Below are 13305 nucleotides of genomic sequence, written 5' to 3'. Positions count from 1 at the left end.
ACTTGAAAGTCATCTATAGGGATGTTGTAAAGTATGTCAAAGGCCTGTTTAAATGATCCAGGTCTTCATATCTTACCTGGCCACATTGTACTTTTTGATAAAACCCAAATGATGCTTATATGTATTCAAACTTTTTTTTTTTTGGCAACATAATATTGTTCATGAGCACTAAAAAAAGTCTTATTGTATTCATCAAATTGCAACTGTAGAAGTGTGAACCTGATTTCTGTAAGAGTTCAATAAAAACATTTTTACGAGACATTTGTAGAAAGTGTGAAAGGGTTTTATATGTATGCTTTGTACTCTGTATAACCCTATTTTTTTCTGTTTTCTAATTATAGTTAAAAGTTTCTGAGGACACAGTGTTTTGAAGAAGGATTAAATTAAAAAACGATGGCGCTCCTGAGGAGGCATATTTAGAAGATTGCCAGTCAGCCAGCAAAAGGGGACTGAATAAAATAGTTTCCTTTGTGTTGTATATAATGCATAGCAGGTTAGACTCTCATAGTGGTCTAACAACAATTCTTTGAACGTTAATTTAAATATATATATAGTAGTTCCTGCTCTTTTTCTTACACTCAACCAATTACAGCGTCCCCTGATTCTAATCTGTATACACAGGTATCAAGCCAAAGTTACATGGATTCCTATCCATATAATATTAAAAATAATTAGGCTATTCATTTGTTTTCTTCCGTTTAACTATTAATTATTGCGGTTCATCCTTAAAATATGTTTTGTTTGCATATGCCGGGGGCCTTTTTATTTTTATTTTTTATTTTTGCAAATAAAAAATGCATATTATATTTCTTTGAAACCATATATTTACATCATTAAATCGTAATCAGTGACCTCCACTTTCTTATTGGTTTAGCAGATGGCACGTGATTTTTCTAGAACGCTTCGCCTCCAATCAGGTCCAAGCTGTCGACCGGACGTTTGCTGGTTGCTGTTTTGATTTGGATTCCTTCATGGCAGATTGTCATTGTGGTGTGTGAGCCGAGCCTTTAGCTGTTGTTGATAACATGATCGCCCTTTTTAATAAGTTACACTCCCGGTGGTTGACTTTCACCTTCAGACATCCGCGGACAGCAGCTACGGCGGCTCCCAAGGTAAGGTGACATTTCTGTTTCGCCTTTTGCGCATAAACACACTGTCGTCTGAAAAATGCTAAATATGAACTAAAATGCTTCCTGCCGTTGTCCAGATAGACACCACCAAAGAATGAATCATGGTGATTTGTGTGCACCACGTTTTAGATTTATGACAAAGCCGGTTATTTGTTGAGTTTTACTAGTTTTGCAAATAATCCCAGGAGTTTAGGACCTTTTTCTAAGACGAGGTGTGTTTCAGTAGACAAAAATTGCCCTAAAGAGTATCTTTATTCAAAATATTACTAAAGTATGACTCATGGGGTATGGTGCTACAAAACTACAAGAGGTAAAAGTGTTAGATTTACTGTTGTGGTTTTTTAAAAGTTATTTAAAGGTCAGTCTTTACCACCCACAACTGGCATGAGTCATATGGCCTCTATAAATTAACAGGAAATGATTGACTAAAATTAGAAAATCATGTAGAAAAGATTTGAAACAATCAGAACATAAACACTGATTTGGAGATTAATGAACTGACTCATAGATGTGTCACAGATGAATTTCAGCGATACACTGAAAAAAGTAAATGGGTAATCCAATTTTTTCCTGCTGTACATCCTCCTGTTTTCTCCTTTCTGTTGAGTTTTTATTGCTTGTAATGAATTCTATTGAAACACAACAAAGGTTTGGACATATGGTGACATGTAGCCCACAATACATGTCACCATGTTCTCTTCTAATAAGAGAAAATGAGTAGTTTTAAAAGTAACAACTTAGAACCTGTTTTTTTTTTTTTTACGATTGAATCGTGAGACCACAGGAGGCAAACTCCTTGCTGTCTTTTTAAGTGTTACCAGCAGAGGGTGCTATCTACAAAGTAAGTAATTTTGTAGGTTGAAAAAAATGGGTCAAAAATAGTGGGGGGAAAATATTGCATCTCACATAATAAGTAGGTGAAATAAATATTTTGTGTAACTGTATATGAATTATGTGGTACAAACCTTCCCTCTGTGGTAAAGAAAATAGTTTTTATTGTATAGTCAACCATTGGAGTGTGAACATGTTTATATATATATATATATATATATATATATATATATATATATATATATATATATATATATATACACACACTGCTAAAAAGAATAAAGGGAACATTTCACTTTAATTTTGTGTGTGGCTCCAAATCCAGGCCTCCATTGGTTAATACATTTGATTTCCATTGATTTTTGTGTGATTTTGTTGTCAGCACATTCAACTTTGTACAGAACAAAGTATTCAATGAGAATATTTCATTCATTCAGATCTAGGATGTGTTATTTGAGTGTTCCCTTTATTTTTTTGAGCAGTGTATATGTGTGTGTGTATATATATATATATATATATATTTTTTTTTTTTTTTTGCTGATGGTGGTGACTTTTTTTGGCCAGACTGCATAATAGCTGAGAACTTAAAAACTGGTCAGCCTCCTGCAGGCTCCTCCTCTCAGTGGCATCTGCACCGATTTTAAAGCCTGGCCTTCTTTTAAGACATTTTCTCTAAATGAGTGTAGTCAAGCAGCGATTGTTTTGGCAAATTAAAGGAGTTTTCACACATCAGCAGTCACGTGTTTGTGTATTTTTCTGAATCTCCAGGTTAACCTGTCCACAGCCCCTCCAAAGCCCGTCATTCCATCCAAGAAGCCCATAAAGGTGGAGCTTGTTGGAGGAAAACGCTACTCATGGTGCTCCTGTGGATACAGTAGGAAACAGGTGAGAAAATCTTAAAAAAAACAAACAAAAAAAAACAGTTTATCTTGTTTATTTGCGTTTTTCTGTTTTGAAGCCGTTCTGCGACGGAACCCACAAAACCAAAGCAGAGGGAATGAAGGGGCTTCGCTTTGTACCGGAGAAAGACTCCACGGTGTGGCTGTGTGGATGCAAGCACACCAATAACTCACCTTACTGCGACGGCACGCACAAGCAGGACTTCATCGTGTCTGCTCCGCTGCATGAGTGCACAGACTGATGAAGGCGAAGAACCCTGAGGACAGAGATGTCTCCGAACTGAGTCGGTGGGAGAAACATTTTAGACAAAACGGCATCGGGACAAATTGTTTCTCGTTTAAATCAGCGGGACATGCTGCCAGTAAACCAAACAGTGATCTAGGTTTCCACTCTTAACTTTGGAGACGAGTGATCTTACAGAAATAAAATTATTGTTCTTGAATCCGTTTTTTTTTTTTTTTTTTTTAACTTTGGAGACGAGTGATCTTACAGAAATAAAATTATTGTTCTTGAATCTGTTTTTTGTTTTTTTTTTAATTCTCCTAATTTAGTTGGGTAAGGTTTGTTTCTTGTCTAAAATATAAAGGATTATTCATGAGTAACAGGAAAGCAGGTGATTATGTACATAATTTGAAATCATCTTCACTGAATGAACTGAGGCTTATTCCTAGAATGAAACTTCTTTGCTACTGGATATTCCACAAAGTGGTATTTGTATTATAAGGTAAGTGGAAGTGAGTGGGGACTAAGGCGATGGAATGACTTCCACCTTTTCTGGTAACAGTCTTCAAATATCTAGCCAAAATTACACCAAAAAGTTAATGGGTGCATAAACTGGTGATTGATGTGCAACTAGCTAAGAAACATCTATGCAAAGAATGCATGATTTTACTTTATATGAAAAATAACAAATTTACAACTTGTTCAACTAACCGTTTTGTGACATGACCAATCCATTCTGGGAGGCCAAAGGGAGTTTTAAATGGACAATTAAAGAACATGTTATAGATATTCATACCCAGAATGACTGGGTATGAATATGAATACTCAGTATTTACGTTCATATTACAAATCAGAAATTTCCTCTGAATGGAGAAAATGACCGTGAAAGTCAACAACAGAGAAAATTAAACAGGAGGCTCACGTCAGAAAAACCTAATAAGTAAACATTTTATTGACCTAAAACATGCACGTATGGCTGATTTAAAAAAAAAAAAAAAAAAAAAGAATCTGTTGAAATGCAACAAAAAGGGAATGTTGCAATGTACGGAACAACATACATGGCGAAATTTTGCAAAATCCCTTCTTTTTCACTCAGTTCTTTGAACGGGGACATCGTGCTGACGAACACGTTGCCCATCAGTGTGGTAGTGCTTGGACTCGAGTGTGAAAATACGGCTGGAGATCCTCCTGCTGAGATAATACCCACCAACTTCCGTGACTGGACCTTCACAAAGTGCATCAACGGTTTTCCATAAATGTACATGCTACCTGATGAGGCGCTGCTTATATCAGACACTTTCAGAGAAACTCTTTAAAAAGGCGAGGATAGCTTGTCTTTTTTTTTTTTGTTTTTTCCTTCAACATCCAACTGTATGCAGTGACTCGCAGCACAAAAAGCTTTGATGATTCTGCCGTGGAAGCCAAGTGGACGTCTGTGGAAATGAAAAGGACTCACTGCATATACGATACAAAAACGGTTACGATATCTTGTATAAAAGATAAGTTTATACATATGTATGCACACATGCTCACATTTGATACATCCTGTACAGTTTTGTATGTGTGCACAGCTCTACTCTACCACACAAACACGCACATACAAGAGTCTATTTGGCTGCATGTCTCAGTCTTTCCATCTGAAAGATAACGGCGATCCGCCTCCTGCCTGTCCGGAAGGACGAAATCTCGGGCCTCTGTTGGCTACTTGGAGAAATAAAAACGGGGAGCAGCTTAAATATCACTGTCCTCCCCTACCGCCACGTGGGGGTTAAGTCGTTGGAGGCGCGCCGCTTTTGTCGCCGCCCCGTGCCTCCTCTTTGCTGGCCCCAGAGCTCGTGCCGTTGACGGTCACCTTCCGGCTGCTGGAGCCCTGTTTGGAGGACAGCGCGTGTCGCTGAGTGTTGTTGGGCACCGCGGTGCCATTGGGGCTTTGGATGGCGGGGGAAGCGTTGTGGGAAGCGGCGCTCGTCTGGGAGGGGGCTCTGGGCGGCTGGACTGCAGCAGGACTGTGGAGTTTGTCGCTCTGAGAGTCGCTCTCCGACGTCGGGCTGGTGTTGACGCCGTCAGAGTTGCCCTGGGCGGTGGACTGCAAAGGCCTCCTGCGTTTCCGGGTGGGTTTGACCAGGTACTGCAAGGGGATGGGTCCGGTCTGTGTGGAATTACACGAGAGCACACAATTTGATGCTGAGGAGACCATCACGTTTCTTAAAGGTAATCTGAATAATCTGAATTAAAGGGGGAGTATTATGCGTTTTCTAGGCACATGGTGCCATTTTACAGCACAATCAAGTCAATCAATGAATCAAGTTTTATTTGTATAGCACATTTCAGCAGCAAGGCATTTCAAAGTGCTTTACATCATTAAACAAAACACAGAGTCATGCAACATTGAATCAACAATCAAAAACATTAAATTTCCTGCAGAGTTGAAGTTCTGCCCTTATGGGTACCTCATCAAAACAAAAAACAAAAAAGAAAGGGGGGGACTCCAACCCGGACCCCTTTTCACTCTGTTACCTTCAGTTGTTATAGAAATGCTAAATATTTCAAATATGACTTTGAATAATTTTTTTTACTTTAACACCATGAAATTGGGCCTCTTGCTTTAAAAACCTCCTGCTCTTTCTGAACTCTGCTTTCAGATAGTTAAGCACCTTATGGGGTACCTCATACAGTGAGAGATTTAAATTTTTTGCCCATTTTCCATGCTTTAATTAAATGCAGGTGTGGACTGGGCCATTCAAACATAAAAACAAATCTTTGAGCTGAACAACACCCCCTGCTGGAGAGCGACGGGTACTTAAATCCAAAGTCTTTGCAGCCTCCAACAGGTTCTCTTCTGAATGTAGCTTCAATTATGTTCCTCTAAATTTTGACCACTTTCCCCTGCTTGTAGCAAAAACAACCCAAAAATTTCTTCTGACTTTCAACATTTTAATTCTTTATTCTACTTTCCAAAGGTCATATATCTAACCCTCTCCAACAACTCAAATACTGTTTTCTCTTCTTTTTTTTTTTTTTTAAATTAACCCTCCTTTTGATTTCTCTTCAACTTTCTCCCTGATCCGTCTGCTGTGTTCCTCGGCCTTTGTGATGCTGTTTGTTCACTAATGTTCTCAAGCAAACCTCTAAGGACTTTACAGAAAAGATGTTGTTATTCAATTACACACAGGCTGAATTTGTTCATTAATTAGGTGGCTTTTGAAGTCTGGTGACCTTTCAGATAGATAATAAAAGCTTAGCAGCCCTGCTTCATTTTCCTTTCACAACACTTTTTGAGTTGGACTATAAGAAGAGCACACTGAGGTGCATGACTGCAACACAAGAAACGTAAAAAAAATTAAATAAAATGTGAATTACTACGCTGGTAATACTTTGCAAGGAAAGAGCTCGTTTCAAATTCGGGAGCATTCCTCAGATATTTCTTAAAAGGTACAGAATCCGTCACTTACTCTTCTCCACTCGTAGAAGTAGGCGATATCCATTAGTGTGTAATAGTCCTTCAATGGTTCATCTCCATACAGCACCTCCACCTGCCAGACACAGAAAGATAATCAACAAGGTCACAATCATGACATACTGACATTAACGGTCACCAAGCCCCCATATACTGGATCATATCGCTGCAACCAAAAAAAAAAAAAAAATGGATTCCAACAAATTTTCCATTTCAAAGCACTGTACTTTTCCAGACTCTTGTTTCTTTTTTTTTTTTAGCAGTTTTTGTGCAACATTCTAGAAATTCCAGTAGAAAGCATTTACAGAGTTCAGTGTCAGCCATTTGCTCCTTAAATAATAAAAATAAGAAGATGCTGAAGTCGTCTTCCTATCAAGCACTGTGGTAAAAGGTTTTGTGCTCCATGGAACCTGAACCAACTTAAGTCGTGCCATGGAAACAGACCCAGATAGGAGGCTTCCAATTTTTAACTAAATTAGAAGTCACTTCAAAGAACCAGAAATCCAGGCCTGATCCTACAGTCACTCACCCCCTCTGAGCCTCTGCTGGTCATAAAGTTGTGCTAAATAAAGTACCTGTAGGCGTTAAAATCAAGTTGTAAGGCTGAAAATATATATTCATATTTGTTTCATGTTGAAAATGCTTACAAAAATGTAATTGAGTCAAATAAAAAGGTTAATTTCCAAAATAAAATGTATGAAATATTTCTTGCTGTACTCAAAATATACTAATTAAATACAACTACTTCCCTTTTCTCCTTAAGAAATAAGTTTATGCATCTTTGAGTCTGTTTCAGTCAGACAGGTTCACATACAGGTGTAGAACAGCTCAATCTGGTCACACTTTGCTGCGACTTAATCAGGATTCGGTCGGCCATCTGCCCAAACTATACTCACCGGATGATCTCGCCAAATCTGACACACATGCATACCATCGTACTGCAGTCGGTAATATAATCGGTGTACTATACACGACTCTCGAAGTAGAAACGTGAGCTGATTATTTGAAAATCAGCAGCGGCATTTAAATATTGAGGTAACATCTTAAGACATCAGCCAGGAGGTTAAAGTCCTCCAAATGGACAATAAGCTGAAGCATTCTGTCAAACAAAAGAAATTCTCACTGAGACAACACTCCGCCCAGTGTCGCTCTATAAAGAGCAAAATGGCAAAAAGGAATAATTAATAAATATTTTCCACAGTAAACTTATTTAGGTTCCTGGTAAATTTAGAGGCATTTCAGATATTCTACATTTTACACATTAATAGTTCAAAAATAAATAAAAAAACAACAACAAATAAACCGTTTTAAAACAATTGAATTATTACTGTTAATTGTTTTTTTGCTGTTCTGTTTAACTTCATAGCAATCAGATCAAGTTTGAAATGATAGGTGCACAATATACCTTGTTCATGTGGGTGATTGTATATTTCTATCATGTTCGAAATAAATAAATGACAACATCACGAATAGTCTATCCAGAGACTAGGTCAAAATATCAAATGTATTATTTTCATCTCAACAATTAGTTTTTATTGAGCAAGTTGCTTCTGGCCGACATCATACATTTTGACAATGAAACAACTCAGTCCGTCATCAACTTTGCCGTCTAAAATATCCTTATGAACTGAACTGTGAATACAGCGACACTGCGCTGATAAATTTACAATATTTTGTGCAGTCCTATTACTATTACCTTTTACACTTTATATGCAAATACCAGGGAACCAGATGCTACAACACTGAGAATTTTCTACTGAGCGATACCTGAACACAGTTTTGAAAGAAAAGAAAAAAATCATTAAAAACATATTGGTCAATTCCTTTATATGCTAAGGATTGAGACTAGCCACTGTACAGTGGATATCCACTCTGAACAATGGCAGCAGCCATCTCTGTAGCATAGCAACTGGGAAAAATGCTGCAAATTTGCAAGTGCTACAAAAAAAAACAAAAAAAAAAACAGAGGGAGCCACTAACCCCTTCTTAGATTCTGCAGAGTCTAAACAGCACAGGTTACTGCGTGTGTGAGTCCAGTTACCCGGTAGTTGTTTGGTATATCCATCTTGCTCCGGAGGAACTTCGCTAAGTGCATGACAGACATAGCTGCTGGGCACTGCAAGAAGCGTTTCCCATTGGACTGGGAACAAAGAACGGCGCAGAGGAAGAGCATTAATCGGATGAGGGACAGAAAATGGAATTAAGATGGCTGAATGTGTGGCGGCAGCTATCTGTACCTTGTCTCCTTCCATCTCCGTTCGCTGCCTTTCACTGCTTCTGCAGGTAAATACAAAACAGGATTTTTACAAAACGAAATAGTTGAACAGCTGCAGAGGTCCTACACGCTTTAATTTTCATGAGTCGAGGCTCCCCCAGGCTCGTCCAGAAAGTTTTCTAATCTTCCTGTAAACCTCCGACTCACCGGTTCCTCTCGTAGAACTGTATGGAAAGACTGATTATTTCATCTTCTGCGATGTTAAACGTTTCTACCACTTCGCCCGGTTCCAGCTCCCGGTTCTCTGCGTAGAAGTCTCGCCTCCTTTTCATCTCGTCTAGGTTTCGGAATAGAAACACACCTCTATCATGAAGCTGAACAAAACATACAAGAACCAGCAGCCGGCCTGAGGTTGGACAATTTTACCTTTGAAGAGTCCCGGAACCAGCTTATAAACTATATCTTGCAGAGTTTTGTCCGCTCTGAAAAAAAAAAAAAAAAAGGTTTAATCGGATAACGCTGTCAGACATGACAGGCATGTAGGATTACAATAAATGAAACACTGGTTTACCTGATGCTTAGCTGTGGACATGTCTTGTGCACTTGGACGTCACATCGAGGACAGAACTTATTTGTTTCAAGGAAGGCAACAATGCACGTTTTACAGACTAGAAAAGGATAAGAGGTAAAACAATGTTCAGTTAACGAGCGAAAACGAGGCTTCGTTTTACATGCCGCCCTGCGTTTTCTTGTTTTTGCATGATATTAAAATGGCATGTCAAAAATCTTCATCTGCTTCTCAACCAACAGACAAAGTTTTATCAATCTTAAAACACTTAAAATACCAGTGAAACCTGCAAAAAGTTGGTTAGAAATGGGTTTGTCACTTTTCTTTGCCAAAGAGCGTAGAGCCATTCAGGCTGGATGTCCTCCGTGCCATCACCATAACCTCTGGCAGATTGAGGATGGGATTTATTCTTGTTCTTTAGTTGACAAACACTTCCTATAAAGTCTAATTACTCCTGAAATGTTGAAGGCGTTAGCTTTTTGCACAGTGAAGTTACAGGGAGAGACATGGCATGAATGCTATGAAATGTTTAATCTGATATCTTCATAAGATGTTTAGCCCTTGAAGCATCTAATTTAGATTTTCTATTTTATTTACCTTGATTTGTTACAATTTCAGCTCAAAGCTTTCTAAACACTTTTACAGTAATTCTGCTTAAAATAAAGAACTTTAGGGTTACTAGACTGTCAATTGATCATTTATGGGTTCATATGACATTAATATGAGAGATGTTGCCTTGCAGCAAGAAGGTTCTGGGTTCGATTCCCAGCCCGGGGTCTTTCTGCATGGAGTTTGCATGTTCTCCCTGTGCATGTGTGGGTTCTCTCCGGGTACACCGGCTTCCTCCCACAGTCCAAAAACATGACTGTCAGGTTAATTAGCCACTCCAAATTGTCCCTAGGTGTGAGTGTGAGTGTGTGTGTGTGTCATGTCTGTCTCTGTGTTGCCCTGCGACAGACCTGTCCAGGGTGTACCCCGCCTCTCGCCCAGAACGTTAGATGGAGATAGACGCCAGCAACCCTTCCGACCCCACTAAGCGACAAAGGTGTAAAGAAGATGGATGGATGGATGACAGGGATATTTTGAAAAATGGTGAGCCTGTACATCTGTAATGTTGAATATGACGCGGTCAAAAAGAAGTTTGGCACACCGGTGTAAAGTTGGTCAAGAGCCCTGCCATATATTTATTCTGTGGGTTTCGTTTGAGGGGTGGGGGTAAAAATCCCAGCTTAAAAAAAAATCATTTCAAGTTTATTTCTAAGTTACTGATGGCACATCATTCCCATGTTGATTTAGCCATTATGTTTAGGATCATAACACACTAAAAGATCTGATGAAAATACACAGCAATGCCCTGCAACAAGCCAGCAGTATCACCGGCAGTCGGTTCTTCTCCACATATTCATCCTTTGTTTTAGGCCAAAAAAAAATGTCCAGTGTGTTTTCTACCAGCTCCAGTACAGTTCAAACCCAACGTTGGAGCTGCACAAAATATGCAATCTCAGTAATCGCCGCCATGTCAGAGTTTACAATCCTGATATCACAAAGGACTGGCTGGATGCAGTATTTAGAATAATCCAATACTTCAAGTTCCAAAAATGCAACTTCTACATGCTAATATAATATTATCTTGGATGGGCCTTCTCTGTCTTTAATCCCCACACCTTATGTTCATTTGTTGTGGTTGTGATGCAAAAGGTCAAAACTGGTGGGGATACTGTGATGGAGGAAAAGGGACAGGGAAAAGTCACCTAACTCAGCAAAACTTACATGTTTGACCATCACAACTCCAGATGTTTATATTTACGATTGTAGAACAGAAAAGGCTGAGCTATGGTTTGATTCCCAAACACCCAGTTGGCAGCTAATGCCATCCAACGACTCCAAGATGCCACTCTTTGCTACTCATCACTCCCATCATTTCAGGTGGCAAGATAAAGACGAGCCTCCAACACACTAGAGGCCAGGGGCTCAGAGAAATGTAAAATATTTATAGCTCAGGAAAATGGAAATTTATACATTAGAGCTGCAGAATATGCTGAATTTTAATCATCACAATACCTATGTGTGCAATACCACAACAAAGGACTATTTTAATAGAATATTTGGTAGAACGGGTTGCCACTCCATCACAGGGCAACACGCATTCTCAGGGCAATTTAGAGAAACCGGTTAACATGTAGATTTTTGGGCGGTGGGAGGAAAAATATACATGGAGGAAGCTGGAATACCTGGAGAGAACCCACACATGCAGAGCAGAAAACATGCAAACACCACGCAGAAAGACCCCTGGGGTTGAGGTTTAAATTAGCAAAAATGCTCTCAATCTTGCAAGTCAACCTTATTTTATGACAAAAATATATATATTTCCGCAACGCTGGATTTTCCCTTAGTGGATAAAGGTATTCAAATTAATGGCTGAGATCACTGCATTCTGAAACTGCTATTAAAAACAAAATTTAAGGGCTGTTTTGACACCCACAAACAAGACATTGTCCACATCTGTACGTGTAATACGGAAGCCTTATTAAAAACAAAACAATCTCAGCGGGTATGCATAGCATGCATATGTGCGGTTTACCAAATCTCAGTGCATGCAGGTATGAAAAAGCCTTTATCAGGAGGAACTTACAGGAGTGCAGACACTCTACGATGGTTGTAGCATCAATCAGGTAGCCGGCGCACAGCGGACACGTGAGCAGCGGGTTCAGATCTGTGATTTTGACCCGGTTCGGCTGCATTTTATCCATCTGGACAGATCTGCAGGGGTAAAGGGGGTGGGGGAGCAGAGGCACCCGAAATGTGAATGTGTTTGATTTGGTTCTCTCTCACACCGCTGCTGCTCTCAGGCAAGACAATGTGTGTGTACAGCTCGTCCTTGGGACAGCACCATGTGAAACCACAACAAACAGACCTAAAACAACTCTTTACTGCACGCTGCTGCGATTAATGCCCCCCTCTGAGAGCAGCAACACGCAGCGGCCAGCTATTGAATCACCCTCTGTGTGGCCTCGTCTTGTGCACCAAGCTCCCGACTCCCCCTCGGCCAACAAAGAGCGACTCCATTTCCCCGGAGCTCCGCCGTCCTCTGCCCGTCTGAGCAGGCAGGCGGGCGGGCGGGTGCACGGCCGGGGGCCCGGCACATCCAGAGGGAGAGTACCGACACCGAGGGGGCTGCAGAATCACACTGGTACACAAAGCAGCCATCTTAAATTCACTGACAGGGCTGAATCAGGAGAGCGAACAAGAGGCTCCTGAAAATGTGACACCGTGCAAACTCTGCGTGCGCCTCCGCAAACAGCGGCGCAAAGAGCCCCCGACAGAAAAGGAGAAAAGCGGAGAGCGGCGCTTGTGTTCCTACCTGATCAGACATCAAAGTTCCCCCTCACTGTTCCCAGCCGGACTCCAGGTGAAATTATTTGCACTTGGGCAGAATTGTGCAGCGGCGCCAGAAAATGGCTTTTTTCAGCACCGTCAGAGGACTGCCCATTTTGGATCACGTGGTTTTTTATTTTGTCGCCTCGTTGCTCTCCCTGCTCGGGCCTGAACGCCGAGTCCGGACCCTCTGCAGGCCCTGCTCACTCTGTGCACGATGTTTTCTCCCTCACAGGCCGTGCGTTGCGTTTTTTTTTTATTTATATCAGCCCTTTCTCCCGAATTGCCGCCGCCGAATGGAGACGCTTGTGCTCCACCACGCCCTCTGTTTGTTCCAGTCTGAATGGAAAACAGCTTGTCTGCTCCAGAGGCCCTGCAGGCCTCATGAGTCCAGGGCCCCAACCCTGAAAGGGCCCTTAACATAAGTTTCAGATAAAATTCAGAACTTGTCTCATCTATGATAATTAGAAGATAATTTAAAAAAAAAAAAGCTGCATCGCTGATACAAAACAAAAAGTGAATGTTTACAAAATTTCCAATAAAAATCTCAGTAATTCAGTTATTTATTTGTTTAAATAAAGTGTGTTTGTACAGCATTAATTAACAA

At 40.2% G+C, this 13305-nt stretch overlaps 3 protein-coding genes across 5 annotated transcripts in view; 2 read left to right on the top strand and 1 right to left on the bottom strand.

Moving 5' to 3' along the window:
• Positions 1-261, top strand: part of LOC103133455 (CDGSH iron-sulfur domain-containing protein 3, mitochondrial-like) — a 3898-nt gene extending 3637 nt beyond the window's left edge. Inside the window, exon 4 of one of the 3 annotated variants that reach the window (XM_016667495.1) lies at positions 14-261. In XM_016667495.1, the coding sequence (XP_016522981.1) occupies positions 14-56 (43 nt within the window). In that variant the 3' untranslated portion in view covers positions 57-261. The remainder of the gene's footprint in view (positions 1-13) is intronic. The other 2 variants (XM_007545200.2, XM_016667501.1) reach the window with 2 other exon arrangements.
• A 637-nt stretch (positions 262-898) lies between these two features.
• On the top strand, positions 899-3305 carry LOC103133454 (CDGSH iron-sulfur domain-containing protein 3, mitochondrial). The gene is made up of 3 exons (XM_007545198.2): positions 899-1112; positions 2730-2846; positions 2920-3305. The coding sequence occupies exons 1-3, from the start codon at positions 1026-1028 to the stop codon at positions 3100-3102; spliced, it is 387 nt and encodes a 128-aa protein (XP_007545260.1). The 5' UTR covers positions 899-1025; the 3' UTR covers positions 3103-3305.
• Positions 3306-4419: 1114 nt separating this feature from the next.
• Positions 4420-13016, bottom strand: LOC103133453 (polycomb group RING finger protein 2). Its single transcript, XM_007545197.2, has 9 exons — positions 12685-13016; positions 11956-12083; positions 9327-9423; positions 9182-9237; positions 8963-9092; positions 8778-8817; positions 8582-8680; positions 6536-6616; positions 4420-5232 (listed from the first exon to the last, which is right to left on the bottom strand). Exons 2-9 carry the CDS (start codon positions 12071-12073, stop codon positions 4852-4854), a joined length of 1002 nt encoding a protein of 333 aa, XP_007545259.1. The 5' UTR covers positions 12074-12083; positions 12685-13016; the 3' UTR covers positions 4420-4851.
• Between the last annotated feature and the right edge of the window lie 289 nt (positions 13017-13305).

This window comes from Poecilia formosa, unplaced genomic scaffold (assembly GCF_000485575.1).
Source record: "Poecilia formosa unplaced genomic scaffold, Poecilia_formosa-5.1.2 Scaffold11, whole genome shotgun sequence".
Classification (NCBI taxonomy): domain Eukaryota; kingdom Metazoa; phylum Chordata; class Actinopteri; order Cyprinodontiformes; family Poeciliidae; genus Poecilia; species Poecilia formosa.
Note: the sequence above shows the minus strand (reverse complement) of the source record. Positions and strands in the feature narration are given on the sequence as shown.